At 46.9% G+C, this 24,134-nt stretch overlaps 1 protein-coding gene across 1 annotated transcript in view; it reads right to left on the reverse strand.

Annotated features, from left to right (window-relative positions):
- RALB (RAS like proto-oncogene B) overlaps window positions 1–17,353 on the reverse strand; it is a 44,538-nt gene extending 27,185 nt beyond the window's left edge. The window contains exons 1-3 of the mRNA XM_030210079.1: window positions 17,254–17,353; window positions 16,093–16,249; window positions 566–774 (exon numbers count right to left, since the gene is read on the reverse strand). Of these exons, the coding sequence (XP_030065939.1) occupies window positions 566–774; window positions 16,093–16,206 (323 nt within the window). The 5' untranslated portion in view covers window positions 16,207–16,249; window positions 17,254–17,353. The remainder of the gene's footprint in view (window positions 1–565; window positions 775–16,092; window positions 16,250–17,253) is intronic.
- Between the last annotated feature and the right edge of the window lie 6,781 nt (window positions 17,354–24,134).

Genomic DNA, 24,134 nt, shown 5'->3' on the forward strand with positions numbered 1-24,134 from the left:
ACAGATCAGTCACCTCCTGCATGAGTAATGTAGCCCTCTAATCCAGCCCAATAATCCCTAAAAAATGCCAGCACCGTGAGCAATTTGCAGAACTCAGACCAGCTCTAACCTTGCAATGCCTGAAACAGGCAAATATGGCTCTCAAGCTTGAAAATGCTCACAATGCTGGCATTTTCCATCGCACTGTAAATGGCAGAGAGCAGCAACACGGTATCACAACAGCCTTACTGCCCATTTGTTTTGCATCAGACAAAACAATAAGTTGCTGATCTCTGTACTACATAATTGAATGCCCTAAGCACCTTAACTTAGCTGACATCACAACTCTGGGAAAACATCTGTTTTCTCAGCATGTGCTGCTGAGGGGGAAGAGGTACGATGACTCAGTCTTGAAATGCATGTCATGCTTCCCTTTTTCTGTCCCGTGACCTGCCTTTCAAGCATAAAGCTGAGCCTTGGTGAATGTATTCCCATGTGGAACTGGGTGGAATTTGATGTGTTGAAAAACACTTTATCCAAGTACATTTATCCGAAGAAAATACTCTGGCAACAGCATATCACCTACCTGAATTCTGCTGTTGCTGTAAACGATTCATGTTCAGTGATTGAAAAAACCAGAAGGAAGCCTTCTCCGCTGCGAAAGTAATTGTCACGGATGGCTGCGTAGTCTTCCTGCCCCGCTGTATCAAGGATGTCTATCTGCACCTCTTCGCCATCCAAAACTACTTTCTTTCTATAACTGTCAGCTTTGGTCGGCTCATAATCCTCCACAAACTGTAAGAAGAAAGGAAAAGAGGTTTCATCTTTCTAAAAGTCACTCAAGACTTTTCAGATCTTCCAAAACATCTATTTCATTCCCAAAAATGAGTAGAGAAACAAAACTCCAAACCTAGAATTGACTCCAGGTCTTCTGGACCAGTTCAACAAGTCCTTTGATCCCCACTAGATTATAAACTTTGTGTTGCGGGGATTGTGTTGCAGGAATGGTCTCCTGTGTGTATCTGTGCAGCTCTGCAGAGCACTACAGAGGCAATAAGAGGTAGCAGTCATCTTGGTCTTACCTTTTGTATCCACAGACCAATATTTCAAAAAAAAAAAAAAAAAATTTTTTTTTTTTAAAGAAAAGTCTATGTATGCAACAAGTAAAAATCCTGAATGACTTAGAATTTCAAAGAGGTATGGAGTCAGCTCCTAACCAAACTCTAGAATTTGTGGAGTGGATCCACAGAAAGGGAGGGGGGCTACTGGACCCAAAGGGGGAGCTAAAGAGAGGGGAGAAAGGCAGGGCTGGAGGGAAGGGAGAGAGCGGTGCTGGGCCTGCAGAGGAGGAAGGGACACAGAGGACCAATGCCAGACATGGGAGGGGGTATATGGACACAGAGGGAAGATGCTAGACATCGGGGTGAACAGGAATGCAGAATGCTGGACTTGTGGGGGGGAGGGGGGTCATAGGGACACAGAGGAGTGATGCTGGACATAGGTGGAGGGGATAGGGATAGGCTTAGGGCTCTCTCTGGCCAGGGGGGCAGATGTCCTAGTTGCATCTCCTAACACTGTATAGGAGGAAATGCATATCTTTTTATTTCTGTAGTGTGACTTTTTGTGGTTTTAGGTTAGTATGTGTTTATCATTTTTGGTCAGCTCTTATATATTTGGCATTTTTGTTGTGTGTGTGTGACCGAGGTATCCTGTTAGCATGATTTTTCTATGTTGCATTCTGTAGTAATTTGGCTTGATCAGTTTTCCTGATAGTGGAGGGCATATTTAGTAAAATACGCCACATAGAGCCTGCTTTGGTGAGAATATGTGGGATACAAATGTTCACAATAAATAAATAAACTGTTGACCCTTGTTCTGTATTGTTTGTGATTTATAAAATGACAGTTATACAGAATATTGTTTCGTTTTTATACTTTAATAAAATGATTTAAATGTAAAATCAGAATGAGGCTTGTGCAGATGGGATCCGACAGAGCTCACGGGGCAGGACAAATTTTGTCGCCACGTCATTCTCTATTCTAAAGTCTTTCATACAAGAATTTTGACAATTTTCTTTTGAAAATCCAAGTGAGGCCTGCCTCTTGCTAAGAGTACAGAGTAATTCTGGAGGTGCTACATAGAAGAAAAAAAAAAAAGGAAAGCATTGGCACACGATTGGAAACGACAAATAACTAGTGTTCCAATCTCAAGAATCCAGGTGGGACAGAGGAGGCAAATACATCTATGCTGGTATGAGGTACAGAGATATAATAATCATCCTGTATTCTATAAAGACATGTGGACACCAAAGGGTATCTTTAGATAAAATACCTTTATTGATGATTCCATAAAACATATACATGGCAAATTTGAACAAAAAAACAAGAATAAATTATAAAGGGCAAACTCAATTAACAACCCAGTCAGAAAAAAAAAAACATTTCCTTATTTCAAGTCCTTAGACAAAAAGCTATCCCTCTAAACTCCTTTCCATTTTTCTCTTCTGGGGCCCTGAGTAGGAGCTCCCCCTCCAATAGATCTCCTCACCACAGATTTTGTTAAGGTATACCTCCAAGATTCCTTTCATCCCTTCACAGTTCATGGGTCTGAACACTTTAGCTTACCCTTGACTTCCAAAACTTTTGTTCCACAATCTCCACCTCATTATGAGGTGTATTTTCAGAGCACTCAGACTTACAAATAGTAACCTATGGAACTTTGTAAATGTAAGTGCTTTGAAAATGAGCCCCTATGTATCTCCTAGGGAAGCACTCTCCTCCCACGGAGAGTAAAATACAAAATCCCGTCAACGTGCTCAGGAAGCACCAGGAGACTAATCCCTCAAACTCTGCCTCTTAGTGGCCGAGTTGGCATGCACCATCCTGAGGGAATTAACACTCGCATAGACCCCACTGCATCCATTTGCTCAGCCCCCCCGGATATCTCACCTACTCAAGTGCTAATCAGCAGGCCCTGCCAAAACCACACCTCCCACTGTTAAGTCAACAGTCAAGCTATCTGCTTCTCCTTTCAGAAACTCCTACCTATGGATTAAAGCTGCTCTCCTCTCACTAGGACCTACCCAGCTATAAGGGAGGGTGCTCTCCTGATACCGTCCCCCTAACCCCCTGGGCTTCTGCAGCACCTCTCCTCTTACACCGACTTCCTCTGGCAGACAACACGAAGAAGGCTCTTAGCCACTAGAAACAGCCTCCCATTCTTTCCTCCAAAAATCAGGAGACAACCCCATACTATTTGAAACACAGGCAGTCCCACCCTCCTTTACCTTTGACTGCAGGACACGGTCAGATCAGGAGCTGGGACTACAAAATACACATTTTGTTTTTAGACAAGATGGAAAGATTAATGTACTTTTGTGTAGCAGGACACCCAAAGTTGACCAGCTCTTCTCCATCCACATATTTATACTTTCAAAAAAAATTCTAACAAAAGGCGTGGTTTCCTGTTGCTATATCCATGTTGAACCCCTTCAATCAATGTTTACCATTACGCTCAGTGATTTTATTCTTGACAACCGCCACCCTTTTGCCCAGAACTGGTGTCAGCAACGACCGTCTGTCACTGCTGGGAGCTCTTTCACAAATAGGTATTATACATATAACCCTCCAGCCATCAGATATGGTGCCATATTTTAACGTTAGATCAGACTGCAGGCAACAATTTCATATTTGAATTCTTTCAAAACTCTGGGATGAATGCCATCCGGTCCTGTCAATTTGCTACTACAGTACAGTCTCGATTATCTGACCTTCGCTAATACGACCATCCGGCAATAAACGACAGACCCCACCCGGTGACGTCATTGCATTGCCTTTAGAAGCATGTGGCTTCTCTTCCTGTTTCCCAGCTTCATGTGCTGCAAGGAAGCCACGTTTTAGATCCAACATCGTGCATCTCTTCAAGGGAACCTTGCAGTGAAGCGAGTGGCTTCTCTTCCCGTTTGTGATTTGAGCCCATGCTTCTATGCATGAGTTTTTGGGTCTAGGACCCCACTTTTCCAGTGAGAAAACTTTTTTGTTTTTTTAAGCACATGGAGTGGAGGAGTGGCCTAGTGGTTAGAGTGGTGGACTTTGGTCCTGGGGAACTGAGGAAATGAGTTCGATTCCCACTTCAGGCACAGGCAGCTCCTTGTGACTCTGGGCAAATCACTTAACTCTCCATTGCCCCATGTAAGCCGCATTGAGCCTGCCATGAGTGGGAAAGCGCGGGGTACAAATGTAAGAAAAATAAAAATAAAATAAAAATGGTTCTATACAATGGAACCATAATTTTTGAGCCTGGGACTCTGCTTATGCAGCAAGGGAAAAGTACAAGACGTTTTCAGCAGACACCTTACTTTTACAGCATGGCATCAATTCTTGGCCAGTCAAAAGAGGAAAAAGTTGTTTTGTCTATAGAGCAGAAACATTTTGCAGAAAAAGGAAGTGCTCAAGAAAGTGAACATTAAAGATGTTTTGAGCTGAGACCTTGCTTTCCTGCTAGGGAACCATTATTGATCTAAGACCATGCTTTTGCAGAAATTTTTGGACCTGCAGTATGTGACCCGAGAGCCTGCTTTTCCTGCCAGGGATGCAAGAATCCACTTTTGATCCAAGGCCATGCTTTTGCAGAAACAGAACCATGGTAAGACTCTTGTGCACAATGAGTTTTATGCAATACTGTATTGTACACCTACTGTATTCCTGTTCATTTATTTAAAACATTTATAACCTGCACAATCCATAGATTCCTTGGCGGTTAACAATAAGTACATTCACAGTGATGAAGTGACAAATCATATGAGCTATCTAGTACTACCAGATCGAAACGCTATCATAAGCACAAGAAACTACTTACACCTTCATTTTCCCAACACCAAGGTACAAAGTACCATACAACACATGCGACGAGTTTCACCCATTTATCCACTAAGACACAGAACACGCGTCCGACATCCTAAAATGCGTTAATAACTACATTAACTTTTGAAAATACCTTAAAGCTTTCTTCTTCAGAAAAGGTAAAATTATGTATAATCATACCTGATAATTTTCTTTCCATTAATCATAGCTGATCAATCCATAGACTGGTGGGTTGTGTCCATCTACCAGCAGGTGGAGATAGAGAGCAAACTTTTGCCTCCCTATATGTGGTCATGTGCTGCCGGAAACTCCTCAGTATGTCGATATCAAAGCTCCATCCGCAGGACTCAGCACTTAGAGAATTACACCCACGAAGGGACACTCTGCCCAGCTCACCACCGCCGAAACGGGGGAGGGGAATTAACCCAGCTCATCCCCACACAAGTGGGGGAGGGGAATCCGTCCAGCTCATCCCCGCGGAGCGGGGGAGGGACACCACACCCGCCGATGCGGGGGGATCTGGCTTATCCTGCAACCGCAACCGCGGGAGGAGCTGACTGACCCTAACACCGCCGAAGCGGGAGGGGTACAAAGCTGCCCTACAGCCGCACGAAGCGGGAGGGAGTGCCGGCAGAATTTATGTCTCAATCCAGCCCCGTAAAACGGAGGGGAGAGGAATGCAGCAGCTCACTGTAACACAAAGTCGTCTCAACTCTTGAAGAATCCAAGTGAAAGAAGAACTTGAACACGAAGTCCTCCTGAAGTAACTGAAGGCTAAACTTGAACCTAAAATTCAACCAGAATATAAACAGTACAGATATCTGGGAGGGGCTATGGATTGATCAGCTATGATTAATGGAAAGAAAATTATCAGGTATGATTATACATAATTTTACCTTCCATATCATCAAGCTGATCAATCCATAGACTGGTGGGATGTACCGAAGCAGTACTCACCCAGGGCGGGACATAGAAATCCCTGACCTCAACACTGAAGCTCCAAACCGGGCCTCCGCCCGTGCAGCCACAGTCAAACGGTAATGCTTGGAGAATGTATGAGCCGAAGCCCACGTTGCCGCCTTGCATATCTCTTCCAAGGAGACGGATCCGGCCTCTGCCATCGAGGCCGCCTGAGCTCTCGTGGAGTGAGCCTTCAGCTGGATAGGCGGCACCTTCCCCGCGGCCACATAAGCCGCTGCAATGGCTTCCTGGACCCATCTTGCCACTGTAGGCTTAGCAGCCTGCAGACCCTTACGAGGACCTGCAAACAGGACAAACAGATGATCCGATTTCCGGAAATCATTGGTCACTTCCAAGTATCTGATGATGACTCGTCTCACATCCAGATATTCAAGAGCGGAGTACTCCTCTGGGTAGTCCTCCCTACGAAAGGAAGGGAGACAGAGCTGCTGATTCACATGGAAGCGAGAACCAATCTTGGGCAGGAAGGAAGGCACTGTGCGAATAGTCACTCCTGCCTCAGTGCACTGCAGAAAAGGCTCTCGACATGAGAGCGCCTGGAGCTCGGAAACTCTTCTGTCTGAAGTGATAGCCACCAAAAAGACTGCTTTCAACGTCAGGTCTTTCAGAGATGCCCTCGACAAGGGTTCCAAAGGCGGCTTCTGCAATGCTCTTAGCACCAGGTTGAGATTCCACGCAGGCACCACTGAGTGCAGAGGAGGGCGCAGGTGATTAACTCCCTTGAGAAAGCGCACCACATCTGGCTGCGAAGCCAGGGAAGCACCCTTCAGGCGGCCCCTGAAGCAAGCCAGAGCCGCTACCTGGACTTTAAGGGAACTGAGCGACAGGCCTTTCTCCAGACCTTCTTGCAGGAACGCCAACACTGAAGAAATTGGAGCAGTGAAGGGAGAAAGTGAGCCCGCTTCACACCATGCTGCAAAGATACGCCAAACCCTGGCGTAAGCAGTAGAAGTAGAGCGCTTCCTCGCTCTCAGCATAGTGGCGATGACCTTGTCTGAGAAGCCCTTCTTCCTCAGACGCTGCCGCTCAATAGCCAGGCCGTAAGACTAAAGGGAGAGGGATCCTCCATCACCACGGGACCCTGATGTAACAGGCCCTGCTCCACTGACAGCCGCAGAGGATCGTCGACTGAGAGCCTGAACAAGTCCGCATACCAGGGACGTCTGGGCCAATCCGGACCCACCAGGATTACCCTGCCGGGATGCTTTGCCACCCGGTCTAGCACCCTGCCCAACATGGGCCAGGGCGGGAACACATAGAGGAGCTCTTGTGTCGGCCACTGTTGGAGAAGAGCATCTACTCCCAGGGATCGAGGGTCCCGTCCTCTGCTGAAAAAGCGCGGCACTTGGCCATTGGCCGATGACGCCATCAGATCTAGGCTCGGCTGGCCCCAGCGCTTCGTGATGTCCAAGAACGCCTGAGCAGATAGTTGCCACTCTCCGGGCTCCAAGGTATGGCGACTGAGAAAGTCCGCCTTGACATTCATGACTCCGGCAATGTGGGCCGCTGAAAGCTGCTCCAGGTTCGCTTCCGCCCACTGGCAAAGACTCATAGCCTCCTTGGCTAGAGGGGCGCTCTGGTACCTCCCTGGCGGTTGATATAGGCCACAGCCGTGGCATTGTCCGACAGGACCCGTACAGGCTTCAACACGAGTACCGGGATGAACTCCAATAACACCAAGCGAATGGCTCTGAGTTCCAGGAGGTTGATAGACCACTTGCCTCTGCAGGAGACTAGAGCCCCTGCGCTGTCCTTCCCAAGCAGTGGGCTCCCCAGCCCATCAAAGAGGCGTCTGTCGTGACGACAATCCACTCCGGGGTCACCAGAGGCAATCCTGCAGACAACTTGTCTGTCTGCGTCCACCAGCTCAGCGCCTTGCGCACTGCTGGGTCCACGGGAAGGCGCACAGCATAATCCTCCGACATCGGAGTCCAGCGCAGCAGCAGAGATAGCTGTAGTGGTCTCATATGAGCCCTGGCCCAGGGCACTACTTCCATCGTGGCCGTCATAGAGCACAACAGCTGCACGTAGTCCCAAGCCCGAATAGGAGAGGCTACTAGGAACTAGTCCACCTGAGCCTGAAGCTTGACAATCCGATTGTCTGGCAGGAACACTCTGCCCACTTGGGTGTCGAATCGAACTCCCAGATACACCAGGGACTGAGTCGGGCGCAGCTGGCTCTTCTTCCAGTTGATGATCCATCCCAGGGAGCTCAAAAGAGCAACTACCCGGTCCATAGCTTTGCCGCACTCTGCATAAGAGGGGGCTCGGATCAACCAGTCGTCCAGATAAGGATGGACTTGTACTCCTTCCTTTAGCAGGAAGGCCGCTATGACCCCCATTACTTTGGAAAAGGTCCGCGGAGCAGTAGCCAACCCGAAAGGGAGGGCTCTGAACTGGAAGTGTCGTCTCAGGACTGTAAAACGCAGAAAGCGTTGGAGAGGAGGCCAGATGGGAATATGCAGGTACGCTTCCTTGATGTCCAAGGAAGCCAAGAACTCTCCTGCCTTCACTGCCGCTATAACAGAGCGGAGAGTCTCCATGCGAAAGTGCCTCACTTTCCAGGCCCGATTGACCCCTTTGAGGTCGAGGATAGGCCGGACAGAACCTCCTTTCTTTGGAACCACAAAGTAAATGGAGTAACGTCCCTTGCCAATTTGATTTTTTGGCACCGGAACGACCGCACCCAGGCGGATCAGGTTGTCCAAGGTCTGCTGCACTACCACAGCTTGACCGGAGACTTGCAGGGAGAGAGTACAAACCCGTCTCTTAAGGGTTGGCAGAACTCTAGCTTGTAGCCGTCTCTGATGACTTCCAGCACCCACGCGTCTGAAGTTATAGTGGTCCACTCGCCCAGAAACGAGGACAGCCGTCCTCCAATCTGCACTGGGGCATGGACCAAGGCCCCGTCATTGGGTACGAGACCCTGGGGGAGGACCGGAGGGAGCACCTCCGGGACGGCGGTCTCTGCGAAAGGAATGCTGCTTGGGGGAGAAATTCCTCTTGAAGGAAGAGGGGGCAGAGGAACCCGACTTGCCCGGGCGGTATGGAGGTATCGGGACGAGTACTAACCCGAGCCCTGACCTCTGGTAATTTCTTGCCCTTAGACGTGCCGAGATCGGTCACGATTTTGTCCAGCTCGACCCCAAAGAGCAGCTTGCCTTTAAAAGGCAATCTAGCCAGGCGGGATTTAGAGGCGTGGTCAGCAGACCAATGTTTCAGCCAAGCCACCGCCGCGCAGAGACTGTCTGAGCCATGCCTTTAGCTGAGGCTCTCCAGACATCATACAGCAAGTCTGCCAAATAGGCTAAGCCCGATTCCAGGGCCGGCCAATCAGCCCTCAAGGAATGATCCGAGGGGGAAGCCCGCTGCACCATAGTCCGGCACGCCCTGGCCACATAGGAGCCGCAAACTGAGGCCTGCAAACTTAAAGCAGCTGCCTCCAAGGACGACCTTAAGGCCGCCTCCAATCTTCTGTCTCGGGCGTCCTTTAGGGCCGTGCCACCTTCCACCGGCAACGCCGTTTTCTTAGTCACCGCAGTGATTAAAGAATCCACGGTATGCCACAGATAGGCCTCACGTTCACTCACAGCCAAAGGATAGAGGCGGGACATAGCCCTAGCCACTTTAAGGCTCGTTTCCGGGACATCCCATTGAGCCGCAATTAAGGTGTGCATGGCATCATGCACGTGGAAGGTTCTAGGCGGGCGCTTCGTCCCCAGCATAATGGCAGAGCCAACAGGGGCTGAGGGAGAGACGTCCTCCGGAGAGGAAATCTTCAAAGTGTCCATGGCCTGTAACAACAGGTTGGGCAAATCCTCTGGGCTAAAAAGCCGCGCTGCAGAGGGGTCATCCGCTCCATCCGAGCGGGGATCTATCTCCTCCAAGGAATCCGCAAAGGATCGTTGGGAGACCTCAGACACGCTGCCCTCATCTACATCGGAGGAGACAAAAGTCCTCCAAGGCCTGGAAATCAACCCGAGGGCGTTTACCTCTGGGAACCTCAACCTCTTTATCAGAAGAGGGAGCAGGGGCAGCGTTTTGCATGAGGAAAGCCTGATGCAGCAGCAAAACAAACTCGGGGGAGAAACCCCCCAGACTGTGCACTTCCGCAGCCTGGGCAACAGCCCTAGACGCACTCTCAACCGGCGCTCGCAATAGCGGGGGAGAGACATGCTGCGCATCCAAAATGGCGTCCGGCGCGAAACTCCGTGAAGGAGCCGCGCGGGAAGAACGGCGCTTAACTTTAGCCGCTTTTGTGCCGTCGCCCAAATTAAGGGCGTTCATGGCATTAATGTCTCCAACCTCAAGGGCGGCCCCGAAGAAGCCGTCCGAGCCGCGTGGCCGGCCAAGATGGCGGAGGCGAGGAGCGGGGGATGGGCGTTTATGGCGGGAAAAAACCGCCACGCCGGAGGAACGACCGGGACATTCATCGGTCACTAAACTATCACCCATCAAGGGCGAATCAGGTTGTAAAACCCCCGCATCCCCTCTAGAAGCGCTCCAGCGATCCGGGGAGCGACCCTTTGCGCCCTCGCCCTCCGACGCCATTGCCACGAGAAGAATCGGGGAACCCCCTGCCCGCTATAAAAAGGTAAAATTACCTGCTTGCCGCTCCGAGCTGTAACGAACTGGTGTCCCAGTGAGTAGCTGCAATGAACGTTTAAAGAAACGTCGAATTAAACGCCTTTAAAGACGTTTAAAAATATTTTTTTTTTTTTTTTTTTTTTTTAAACGGAGCCAGCGGGAGGGGGGAGAAAAGGAGGGACCTGGCACCACCAGGTTTGCACTTGCTCAAAAGAGCCCTCAACCCCAGGCCTCAACAAAACCTAAGGATTAGGCTTGGAGGCCTAGCCAGAGCTGCTGCTGTGTGTGACCACCACCTGCTGAGATAGAGAACATACTGAGGAGTTTCCGGCAGCACATGACCACATATAGGGAGGCAAAAGTTTGCTCTCTATCTCCACCTGCTGGTAGATGGACACAACCCACCAGTCTATGGATTGATCAGCTTGATGATATGGAATCCTTCTTTGAAGCAGAAAGGTAGCTCCGGCCACATCTGTCCCATTTAATCAATAAGAATGATGTGAACCTAAATATTATTTGACAGAATAGTCTATGTAAGCCCCACTTTGAACAAAGTTATTATTGGAAAAATGATGGGTACAAATCTATATATATATATATATATATATATATATATATATATAAATAAAAGGCAACCCCAACGTTCTGAAGCCTCCACGAAAGTTGAGGCGCGCGAGATATCCGGTGTGCCCTGGAGTGTCTGCACCGCCCTCGCGTCAAAACGTCATGACGCGTGTCATGACGTCGAGGGCGGAGCTATTGACACTCGAGGGCCAAAACGGCCCACAGCGAACAAGGCAAGTAGCTTCAAGGGACGGAGGGAGGGGGCCCCTTGCTAGCGCCCGTTTCATTCCGCTCAGAAACGGGCATTTTTTCCTAGTGTAGTAATAAATAAAAACAACAAAAACAACCATCACATACACACTACACCAAGGACTCCACACACAGTAAGCAAACCAACATCAACTACACATTACTCACTAGTTTACCAAATCAGATAAGACTCATACCTAAACAGAGGTTTGCTGGTCACTAATACCCTCATGATCAAAAGCAAACGCCGGTGCTAGAGGCTGTTAGCGCCATACTAGCACCGGCATTTGCTACCGCCCCATGATTAAAGCCCTCGAGCGCGTGAAACAACACACTCGAGGGCTCTTTTCGCAAGTAGCATGCTAAACAGGGTTCAGCGCATTCATCGCCAATGATTTGGGTTGCTGGCCACGGCAAACCCTACGCCAGCTTCGAGCTGGCGATAGGGTTTGCAGATCATTGGGGAGGAATGGTGAGCCCAATCCAGCATGCAGTTGCATACTGGCAGGCCCCCGTTCCCCCCCCCCCCCCAAAGAAAACCTGTCAACAGGGGGCTGGAGGTCCAGCGGACCTCTGGTCCCCCCGACGATCCCACCTCCCCCTCCCAAGTTCAGGGAGGGCTGTAGATCCAGTGGGTCTCTAGCCCTCCCAAACCCCCAGAAAATGGCCCCTGGTGGTCTAGTGGCTGCCAGCCAAACCCCCTCCCACCCTGCGACGGGGGGGGGGGGGGGGGGGGGGGGGGGGGCTGGAGGTCCAGCGGACCTCCAGCCCACCCCAACTACCCTTCCTCCCAGCGTTGTCCGACCAATCCCTGATGGTCCAGCATAAAGGACAACCCCCTCCTGGTCCCCTACCTTAGCTGGAGGAGAGCTGCAGCCTGCCTCCCTCCTCTTCCTTGTGTTGATGCCGCCGCAAAATGGCGGCGCCCAGCCACGCCCAGTGCATCCTGGGATGCGCTGGGCGGGGCTAGACCATGTAAGGGAGCGATTCCCTTACATGGTCTGTAGCCCCGCCCAGCGCATCCCAGGATGCACGGGGCGCTGCCATTTTGCAGCGTCGTCAACACAAGGAAGAGGAGGGAGGCAGGACGTCCCTCCTCCAACCAAGGTAGGGGGCCAGGAGGGGGGTTGTCTTTTTTTTTTGTTGTTGTTACATTTGTACCCCGCGCTTTCCCACTCATGGCAGGCTCAATGCGGCTTACATGGGGCAATGGAGGGTTAAGTGACTTGCCCAGAGTCACAAGGAGCTGCCTGTGCCGGGAATCGAACTCAGTTCCTCAGTTCCCCAGGACCAAAGTCCACCACCCTAACCACTAGGCCACTCCTCCACCAAGGACCACCAGGGATTGGTCGGACAACGCTGGGAGGGGGGGGGGGGGTTGGGCCCCCCCCCCCCCGTCGCTCGCTGGGAGGGGGTTTGGCCGGTGGCCACTAGACCACCAGGGACCATTTTCTGGGGGGTTGGGGGGGCTGGAGAACCACCGGATCTCCAGCCCTCCCTGAAACTGGGGGAGTGGGATCGTCGGGGAGACCGGAGGTCCGCCGGACCTCCAGCCCCGTTGCTCAGGGCAGGGGTAGTCAGGGCCTAGTGGTCCCATGGACCTCCAGCCCTGTGTTTGACAGGTTTGGGCTTTTGACAGCCCAGACCTTTCAAACAAGCGCGGGAGGATTGTGCTGAGTGCATGCCCAGGCACAATTCGCCCGCACTTCTACCCCATGATCGGTGATAATTGCGCTGCTTAAATTTGCATACATTATCTCTGATCATCGGTGCGGTAAAGCCCCGCGCTGTTCCAGCGCTATCTGGAACAGCGCGGGGCTTTTGATCATCTGCCTGTAAATGCTTCTAAGAATAACAATGTTTTAAGCTCCCTCCTAAATTGATCCAAGGCCGTCAAAGACCTTATGTACATGGGCAACGCGTTCCATAATTTGGGCCCCTTACTATTGTTTTTATAAATTGTATGATTTTTATTGTGAGCCGCTTTGATCGTATGAAAGGCGGTATATATCAAGTCAAACTAAAAAGAAGACTTGCAATATTCATCTAGCTTGATAACCTGAAAAGATGGCACATCCAAAAGGTTGGCGTTAGAAGACCTCAAAGCTCTTACAGGTTGGTATGCTTGTAAAGAAGAGGATAGAATAGGGGAAACCAGATTACTATTAGTTTTCAAAGTGCAAAATAAAGTTTTAAAAGCAATCCTCTGTATAATAGGGAGCCAATGTAACATTTTTAAAATAGGAGCGGTAAGCATATACTAGGAATAGCCATAAAGGACTCTGGCTGCTGCGTTTTGAGCAACCTGCAAGGCTTAAAATATTCCCACACAAACCCAGTAGTAGACCCTTACAGTAATCAAAACATGAACAACAATACTCTGAATAATTAAACAGGAAGTTCAAGAAGGTAACAAGATCTCGCAGACACCTAGTCAACCTTAGTCTGTAAAATTCTTGTTTAATTACTTTCCCAACAAGCATCTTCATTGTTAGCTTAGAATCTAACGCGACATCTAGATTTCTAATACAGTTAACAATTGGGATTGATACATTGCCAATGACTACGTCAGGAAGAATACTATCGAACAAAGGAAGACAGAATTAAGATCTGTATTTTTGCCATATAAACCACCGATAAACAACATTCAAATAAAGAATAACTAACTTATCATCAACAGACAAGCTCCACCAAAAATTGAATGTCATATTTATATATTTTATAAGTAAACTGAAAACAGTTGAGTCTACACAGAGGTAACAGAAAGATGTTTTAATCATCATAGCACAAAATGAATCTTGCGGTACACCCGAAAAAAACAATCTAGCTCATTTGAGCATTCAGAATTGACAGAAACAGATATTTCCTGCCTCCTAAAAAAAAAACAAACAAACAAAAAAAAAAACGCAAGAGGTCTTCCTGTGCCTTGCTTCCCTTCTGTGCCTAGTCTTACCTGTCTTGCTCATTTTGTCCATTCCTGTCTGGATCCAATTCTTACCTTGCCCTCATTTTGCCTGTCTGGACACAGTTTTAACCTAGTTCCTTGTCTTGCCTTGTCTGGGTTCCATTTCTAGACCCGCTGCCTTGCCTCATCTGGATCCTGTCCTTGACTTGTCTATTGTGCCTTGTCCCTTGTTTTCTGTCTAGTCATGCTTTGCCTTGCTTAGTCCTGCCTTGGTTCTTGCTTTAACTCCTGTCTTGTGGCAGCCCAGGGTACTTGTCTGCCATGGCTGCTGTCCAAGGGCTCATCATCCTGTGTCCGTGACAAAGTAAGGCTGAAAATGCAGTGATCCTGTGAAATGGGGCTCTGCATTTCAATATATGCAGTTGATAAATATGGTTTCCCTTGCTTGGTTCTGTACCTGTACAGTATTGTATCTGTGCTCAAATTGCCTGCTGTACAATTTTTCTTTTTTGTTGTTGTTGTTGCCGATTAGCATTAAAACAATATTTTAAAGATACCCTACGCCTGTTCTTCATGCATAAAGTATATTTTCTATGCATTGAGGGGTTCCTATTGTTTTCTGTATTTATTAGGATTTATTTACTGCCTTTTTGAAGGAATTCACTCAAGGCTGTGTACAGTAAGAATAGATCAAACATGAGCAATAGGCAATTACAGCAGTAAAAACATTCAAGTAACAATACAAAATATGGCATGGTATACTACTTGCAATGACAACACAATATGTACATTATAATTGGTAGTGAAGGGTAAGGCAAAGTTGTAACATATAGATGAGTAAGAAAGTAGGAAGAATTTGAAAGTAAGGTGACTGATTTGAAGAAAGTTGCACATGAGGTCAGAGAGATGGTTAAATATTATCTCAGTTAGGCTAGGCGTGGATAAACATGTCCCGCTGCAGTATGTGCAGCCCGAGTCAATCCTTGTGTGTGTGTGAGTGAGACTAACAAGTTAGTTAGTTACTTCTTCCATTAAAGGCTTGGTTGAACAGCCAAGCTTTCACCTGCTTCCTGACTTAGAGATAGTCTTGTGTTAAGCGAAGCCTTTCAGGCAATGCATTCCAGAGTGTGGGGGCTACTCCAGAGAAGGCTCGCTTGCGGGTATCACATTGTGTAATGTCTTTTGGAGAGGGTGTAGTTAGTGAAAGTCCTTGGTGTCCTTGGCGGTGTGTGAAGTATCATCCTATCCTTCTGATACTTGGGGCCATTTCCTTTCAGGGCCTTGAAGATCAGACAGTTTTACATTTAGCCCTGTATTGTACTGGTAGCCAATGAAGTTTTTGCAAAAATGGTGTGATGTGGTCACTTCGCTTGCAACCTTCTATGTCTTGTTGCTGCATTCTGAATCTATTATCCGACAACAGGCTGGTCCCATTTACGTCAGATAATCAAGACTCTACTGTATTAAGCTTGTCAATATACCTCTACTACAGAAGTGGAAAAATGTGATTTACTTCATTTCTTCATAAACATCTTCAAAGCACAGCTCTGGTGTGAGAATTTCCCTAGCAACCTCTTTGGTAAAAAGACCAAAGCAAAACATCTATTTATTTCTTATACTATTTTATTATCCTCCCTGAACATTCCTCTTACTACTCAAAGGGCTAGGAGCATTGCTTCCACAGCAGCTGACCAGAGAGTAGAGTCTTCAGCCAGGACTGAACCCAGATTAGTCATATGGCCATGCACAGCATTGCCACAGAGTCAGCAGTCTAGTCCCTACCAGAACATCTTAACAAGAATAAAACACTGGCTTTTGTCAGCAACCCACCTGTATTTCACAGTTCTTCAGTGACCATGGTATCATTAATTAGGCATGCAAGATATGAATGTAGCAAACATTAACAATGTGGGTGAACCTTAGGTTCTGAACAAAATGTTTTAAAAATAAAAATTCTCTTACCTCATCATACATAAACTGCAGTGTCAGCGCTGATTTGCCCACACCTCCACTGCCAACCATGATTACTTTGTGCAAGACCAAAGAACTCTGATTCTTGCTCTTATTAGCCGCCATTCTTCTGGACTCCTAATTTCAGGACACACAACGACTGAAGGGGCTGGAGAAAGAAGATATGGGGAAATAAATTCAAGATTATTGTAAAGAGAGCTTGATTATGACAATGGTCTTGGAACCTGAAGGTTGGCGTTTAAATCCTATCATTCATGGCCTTAGATAAGTTACTTTGGCCTGGTTTACTAGGGTTTCTCTCCCATTCTATAAGAAACAAATCTTAGTAAGTTGTGCCCTTTTTCTTCCACTGCTTTGTGCATTTTCTTGTAAGTACAGAGATAGCTTCCTAGTGTCCCTTACATTGCCTAGTACCTCCGATTACGATGCTGTATGGATAGTTATATTAAGGTTTTTACGTATAGAAAAAGGCTTTTATGAAAATGCGTGTATTTATACACACACTGCACACAGGAGCTCTCAGGGCATAGTTCACTCAATGCAAAGAGAGTTATTTATGCATTTTACATAACACGCACATCTATATGTGGAGTAGTGTCCAGATCAGCATACTATTAGACTTGGCTCCGAGTACTTACTGTATAAAAGAACACAATAACCCACAAGTAAGTACCTGTATATAATATATAAGCCGCATTGAGTGGGAAAGCGCGGGGTACAAATGTAAGAAAAATTAAAAATATATATATATTATCTGCACAAACAGGCACCCTTCACGCATCTTTCAGGACTCCTGTCATAAAATTACTACAAATTAATTTTATAACAAACAATGGAAAGGAAAGTGGCAGGCAAATCATGCATTAAGAGGGTGAGACAGCAGGTCATGATTAGCAATGGCTACAAACGCTCAGGAATGCAAATACATAGACCTGAGACAAGAAAAGAAAACGTCTAAGTCTTGCCCGCGATTCTAGCCTAACTTTAGCAGTCGTTTTTCAGAGTGACAAACCCAATCCACACCCAAAAAATCTTTATTGACCGCTACAGAAGAACAAAAGCGCAAAGAGACCAAGTCACGCGCTCTCTGTTGCCCTCGCGCGCATCGGCAGATCGATACGGCACCTTCACCTCCTCCCGGTCAACTCGTACCTGAGGTCGCCCACCAACAATCCCACACAGCTTTCCTTCTCCGGTGCCCCGTTTCCTATGACACAACTTCTTTCCCTCTGAGGCATCCCGCCTTACCGGAAACAGGAAGCTGCGTCAAAGGAGAGAGGGACGGGGAGGTTTAATAAAGACAGGAGAAGGCATGACGTTAAGACGTTGAAGCCGCCCGAGCCGCCATATTTGATGACCAAACTAACTAGCCTCAGCCACCTCCTCCTTGTTGGTAGCTTGTATATGTAATCTCAGCTGTGGAAACACGCCTGATTGTGCAGCATATGGATGTATACAGAGGAACTGTCAGAACGAAATACTACTACTATTAAATCACCGTTATACTCATATCACCCCCCTCCTCAGGTCACTTCTCTGGCTTCCGATCACATACCGTATACAGTTCAAGCTTCTCCTTCTCACCTACAAATGCACTCAGTCTGCAGCCCCTCATTACCTCTCTACCCTCATCTCCCCTTACGTCCCCGCCTGAAACCTCCGCTCACAGGACAAATCCCTCCTCTCAGTACCCTTCTCCACCACCGCCAACTCCAGGCTCCGCCCATTCTGCCTCGCCTCACCCTATGCTTGGAATAAACTTCCTGAGCCCCTACGCCAAGCCCCCTCCCTACCCATCTTCAAATCCTTACTCAAAGCCCACCTAACCTCTATACCTTCAGGAATTCTAGACTGCCCCAATTTGATGACTCCTACTTGACTAACTGTACATTTGTCCATTAGATTGTAAGCTCTTTCAGGGACTGGCCTATGTTAAATTGTACAGCGCTGCGTAACCCTAGTAGCGCTTTAGAAATGTTAAATAGTAGTAGTAGTTTTATATAGCGCTACCAGTCATACGCAGCGCTTTACAATTGAACATGAAGAAGAACGTCTGTCCCTGCTCAAAAGAGCTTACCATCTAAATCATAACCTTGCATTGGATACAGTAGTAACTACTTCTCCTGGACTTCACATCTCATATCCACACAGCTGAAGTGTCAGGGTGACGTTGCTGACCCGGCCTTTTAAAAGCTCTAATAGAGCTTTCTGCGCATGTGCGAGCCCTATTGTACCTAGATGCATTAAACTTACCGGGCTTGAGTTGCAACATAACACCATGACGTCTAGACTAGTCTGGATCATAGTCATGATGTCCGTTAGGTTATGTCATCTGCAGAGATGTGTGTCTTTAGACAGTTCTTCTCAAGTATGTTGCCAAGGGGGGGTCATCATGATGTTGCATAGTGTTGGGGATAGTAGTGAGCCTTGTGGTACCCTGCAGCCTGGTGACCAAGATGGGGATATTTGGTTGACTATCTTGACTTGGTAAAATCTGGAGAACCAACTCAGCACAGGACCTTTGAGCCCAATGCTGTGCAGGAGGTAAAGGAGAATGTCGTGGTCCAATACGTCAAAGGCACTGGCTATACTGACCTGAAGTATCAAAATTTTGTTCCTTTTGGTAATTTTTAGTTGATGTCGGTTACTAGTGAGATGAATGTTGATTCCATGCAGTGGTGCAGTCTAAAGCCTGATTGGGAAGAGTGCAGAACTGAGTGAGGCGCCAGTAGGTATTCCGTTAGATGTCAGGTGACCAGTCCTTCCATAACTTTGACTAGTAGCGGGATGGAGTCAGGCAACCAGTCTAAAGTTTGTGACGTCATCTAACTTGGCCGAGGGGTTTTTCGGAAGGCCTTATTTCCATTTTCTATTTATAAATGTTTATTAACACAACTACAATACTACTTTATCATAAAGTTAAAAAAACAAAAATACATTTTTATCTACCTTTGTTGTCTCAGGTTTCTACTTATCTGCTCTGTCCCCTCTCTCTGCTCCTTTCCATCCAGCTGCACATGTGCGTCTGCCCTTTCTCTCCCTTCCATCCAGCGTATGCCTCCTCTCTCTCTGCCCCTGTCCCTTTTCATCCAGCATCTGCATCCTCTCTCTTCCCCTTTCCATCTAGAGTCTGTCCCCTCTCTCTGCCCCTGTCCCTTTTTATCCAGCGTCTGTCCCTTTCCATCCAGCGTATGCTCCCCCTCTCTGCCCCTTTCCATCCAGTGTGTCTGCCCCGCTCTCTGCCCCTATCCCTTTTCATCCAGCATCTGGTCTGCCCCATTCCATCTGGATTCTGCCCCTTTCCATCCAGCCACACATGCATCTGCAGTGCTACCCTTTCTCTCCCTGTCTTCCATCCAGCGTATGCCCCCTCGCTCTTGCTCCTTTCCATCCAGCTTCTGCTTCCTCTCTCTGCCCCTTTCCATCCAGCATCCGGTCTGCCCGTTCTCTCCCTTCCATCGGCGCCATCCACCCCTCTCTCTGTCCCCTCCCATCCATCTAGCCAGGTGCCCTCTTTCTCTCCCATCCATTCCAGATTAGTGCTCTTCTTGCTCCCCCAAGTCCTTCCTTTTTACATTTCATGAGGCCCCCCCCCCCCCCCCCCAGGTATCATGTGCTGATTGGGAACTTACCACAGGACACCTGAGCGCGTCTCTGCAGTAAATCCTTTTAAACTGTGGTAAGCTCGTGCTAACACATAGCACAGCTTAGTAAAATAACCCATCTGCCTGCCTTCCTTTTTTCTTTCTTCAATAATGTAAACTTATTTAAAATCAAATATAAACAAGTATTGGGGGGCATCTTATTCTGCTCGTTTACGTGACTGAACCCCCCCCCCCCCCCAAATCTTTTAATTTGCAAAATAAATTAGACAAACAGTAATGATTAATTGTTAGCTGGAATACCTTGCATTAGATCAGTGTTTCCAAAGTCCAATGAATATGCATGAAAGAGATTTGCATACTGAAATCCTGACTGGCAAGGAATACTCCAGGACTGGACTTGGAAAACACTATATTAGTTCACCCTACAGATTAGATATAGCATCTGAACTTCCAGAATTATACAGGTCTTCTCTGCAGGTGTCCATTACAATTGGGGGGATCCGCTGATACTAAAATTCCCTCCTAGAGTTAAGGATTAGTGAGAAAAACCATCTAAAATTGTATTCTGTAAATCTTTCAGATAATATCTGGGACACTAAAATCATTTGGCTGATTTTGTTCAAACTTGCAATTTAATCATGGTCCCGAATGACATCAAACATTCTAACTGACATTTAAAGGAAAAGGTTTTAAGTTGGGTCTTAAGGAAACTTTAATGCAAAATTTTATTTTCAGATGCGCTGAAGTTGCTTAATGAGATTGCATTAATCTACAGCACACCAGGCATGTTGACTTGCAGAACAAAAGCTCTGACGTTAGAAGGTGTCACCCTACTTCCTGTGTTGTTAAGTGCTGCTTCCCACTTCTGTTAACCTTTTATTTTTACAGAAGTTCAAAGGGAAACCAGCTGTGGTTTTGGTACAGTCACACATCTCATCCATGACAAACATAGGTGTGAAAATAGAAAGTGAAATTTGACACAAGTAGCAAGAGAACTTTTAAAGGGGAAAAAGACACCTCTCTGGGACAGCACTTTACTAAATCATAACACTGCATCAATGATTTTATGGTGAGAATACTAAAAGGAAATTTTAAGACAATCTAGGAATGTAAGATTTTTGAAGTCAAAATGATGAAATATTTTGACACACATACAAAAAGAGAAGTCCAAATCTCCCGTGAAGACAAAACAAAACACAAAAAAGGCAGAAGACAACCCAAAACAGACCAAAAACAAGGGAGTTAGAGCGCCAGAAAAGTTTAATAGGACCCTACACGGTCCGTGTTTCGGCCAGCAGGCCTTCCTCAGGGGTCCCAGCCTGCTTTTCTTCCTTGAACACACAGTTCACCATAAGTCCATAGGGTTCAGCCAGTACTTTCCAGGGGGATCCTCTTTCTCCAGCTACCAGCACAGGACTTTGGATGACGGGGGTTGGGGTCCCCCATCAGCACAGGTACTGGACGGCGGTGGGGGATGGTTTTCGCTGAGAAGGGGGGTCGACTGGGTCACGGAAAGGGGGGTGAAAACGGAGGGACGGCAGAGTCTGGAACAGTGAGGGAGGGAGGGTGGGGGATGGCCTTGCTAGCGCCCGTTTCCTTCCCTTTTGAAACGGGCATTTTTTACTAGTTTTTTATGATTTTTAACCGTGAAAATGATCGCTCACCACTTGCTACAATGACAGGAATTGTCAGCAATATTCTTAGAAACAAATTGCTATACATTGCAAAATAAGATAGCAGATGTAAATTCTCAAAGTGGACATATTCCAAACACTAAAATGAAAATAAAATGATTTTTCTCTACCTTTGTTGTCTGGTGACTTTCTTTTTCTGATCATTGATAAGTCTTTGACTAAAGTTTAGCAATTTCATTAAAGCAAAATATATTTTCACATATCACAGACTCTTCCTAGCCAAGGAGAATCCTTTATATAAAAGCAAACACTTACCAGCTCTTCTACACTACACGTCAGCTAAACTTCCTCTGAAACTACTGTTGGAACCATTAGCCAATTAAATGGCTTTTAGCTGTAGCCTCGGGTTACCTGACAATTATGCAAACATCATTGCAGTCATGCTCTCCTCTAGGTGTACAAGCTCAGAGAAAAAAAAAAAACTTTGAACCACTTACAGATTTTAACAATTACACTATTTAGTTTTTATTTCTCCCCAGTCTCACTTGCACACCTCCCCCCAAACCTGCTTCTCTACATCTCCACCTTGGTAGTCTGCAGCAGGCATGCGCTGAAAACTGAGCATGCGAAGGTGCCAGTATTGTGGAGGGCAGCATTTTCATTACCATGTGCTACTGTTGGATGGGCCTGAGCCCTGGCCCACCCAGGCCCACCTGTGGCTACGCCACTGGCACGAAAGTGGAGCGGGACTTGGGTATGATGATCGTATGTGATGATCTTAAGATGGCCAAACAGATAGACAAGACGATGGCAAATAGGGAGAGGAATGGCCAGTAGGAAAAAGGAGGTGATGATGCTCCTGTATAAGACTGATGAGACCTCATTTGGAATATTCTGTACAATTCTGGAGACCTCACCTTGAAAAAGGTATAAACAGGATGAGTCAGTCCAGAAGGCTGAAATGATCAGTGGTCTTTGTCATAAAGCATATGGGGACAGACTTAAAGGTCTCAATATGTACACTTTGGAAGAAAGGTGGGAGAGGGGAGAAATGATAGAGACGTTTAAACACCTCCATGGCATAAATGCACAGGAGGACAGTTGCTTTCAATTGAAAGGATGGAATAAGGGGGCATAGGATAAAGGTGAAAGGAGATAAAGTTCAGATGTAACTTCAGGAAATATTGTATCTTGCTAAGGATGTAAAAAGAATTGAAGTGGTGCAAAGAAAAGCTACGAGAATCGTATGGGATTTGCATTACAAGACGTATGAGGAGAGACTTGCTGACCTGAACATGTATACCCTGGAGGAAAAGAGAAACGGGTGATATGATACAGACGTTCAAATATTTGAAAGGTATTAATGCGCAAACAAACCTTTTCTGTAGATGGAAAGAAGGAGGTAGAACTAGAGGACATGAAATGAGATTGAAGGGGGGCAGGCAAGAAAAATGTCAGAAAGTATTTTTTCACGGAGAGAGTGGTGGATACTTGAAATGCCCTTCCGCGTGAGGTGGTAGAGATGAAAACGGTAACGGAATTCAAACGTGTGGGATAAACATAAAGGAATCCTGTTCAGAAGGAATGGATCATCAGAAGCTTAGCGGAGATTGGGTGGCAGAGCCGGTGGTGGGAGGCGGGGCTGGTGGTTGGGAGGCGGGGCTAGTGCTGGGCAGACTTCTACGGTCTGTGCCCTGAAAATCAGATACAAATCAAGGTAAGGTATACACAAAAAGTAGCACATATGAGTTTATTTTGGGCAGACTGGATGGACCGTGCAGGTCTTTTTCTGCCGTCATCTACTATGTTACTATGTTTCATGGAAAGCATGGTGAATTTGTGGAATTGGCAAGCTTATGTTCTTATGCTGTCTACTGTTCAGTACTGAGTCCTCTATACGTATCTATGACTTTTTTGTTTTGTTTTTTTACTCCCAAACTGTCCCAAATCACTTTTCTGCTGTAGCACTTCCTGCACTGACTGGGAATAGAAACATTTCTATCTTGTGCTCTTTCCACCAGTAATCTAGGCTGAATCTCTCTGGAATACAATTTAAGAGGTTCCTTCTTCCTTGCAGCCATGTGGTTAAAATCCATTAGTGTCCAAAGAAGTACAGAATTTAATTAATCAGGCAGAATTACCTCAGGGAAACTAATTCAGGAGGAAAGCAGAGCTGCTTGTTGTAAACCATTTCTTAATTAAACTGCTTTAGATATGTTGGTGACAGGCATCACATCCCCCTGTGCCTTTTTAAGGCAGCAGCAATCTCCATAATTCAACTCAGCACATACAGGACAGATTTCAGTGATTAAATAGTAGACTAATATCTCTTTAACAACAACTCTCCCTGGACCCTCTAAGCTGCCTTTTAATGTAGAATAGTGATCACTATTTTTCAAGTGGTGGCCACTGTGGCAGAAAACAACGTGGACGTCAGAGTGAGGTCCTTCACCAGACAAAGCAGCTTGGTGCCCTGGGTAAAGGTGAAAGCATCCCCCTCTGAAAATGCTGACAGTCCAACCAATCAGGTGTACTTAGAGCAACTAGTGTAATTAAAACAAAGTTTGCTTGTGGACTTTCCACTCCATCGTCCCCAATTCTTTCTCTACCTGTCCCCTAGCTCATCTTCCTCCTACCGTCTTCCACCAATGCCAATCCTCATAACCCCATTCCCATCCATCTCAGCCCCCTACCACCTCCTTCCACCAGCCAACCTCCACTATCTTGACTTTGCTCCATCCTGAGACCTCCCCACACTCCCCATCACCTTTTCTGGGGACTTGCTGCTGTTCTG

Source organism: Microcaecilia unicolor, chromosome 7 (assembly GCF_901765095.1).
Source record: "Microcaecilia unicolor chromosome 7, aMicUni1.1, whole genome shotgun sequence".
Classification (NCBI taxonomy): Eukaryota; Metazoa; Chordata; class Amphibia; order Gymnophiona; family Siphonopidae; genus Microcaecilia; species Microcaecilia unicolor.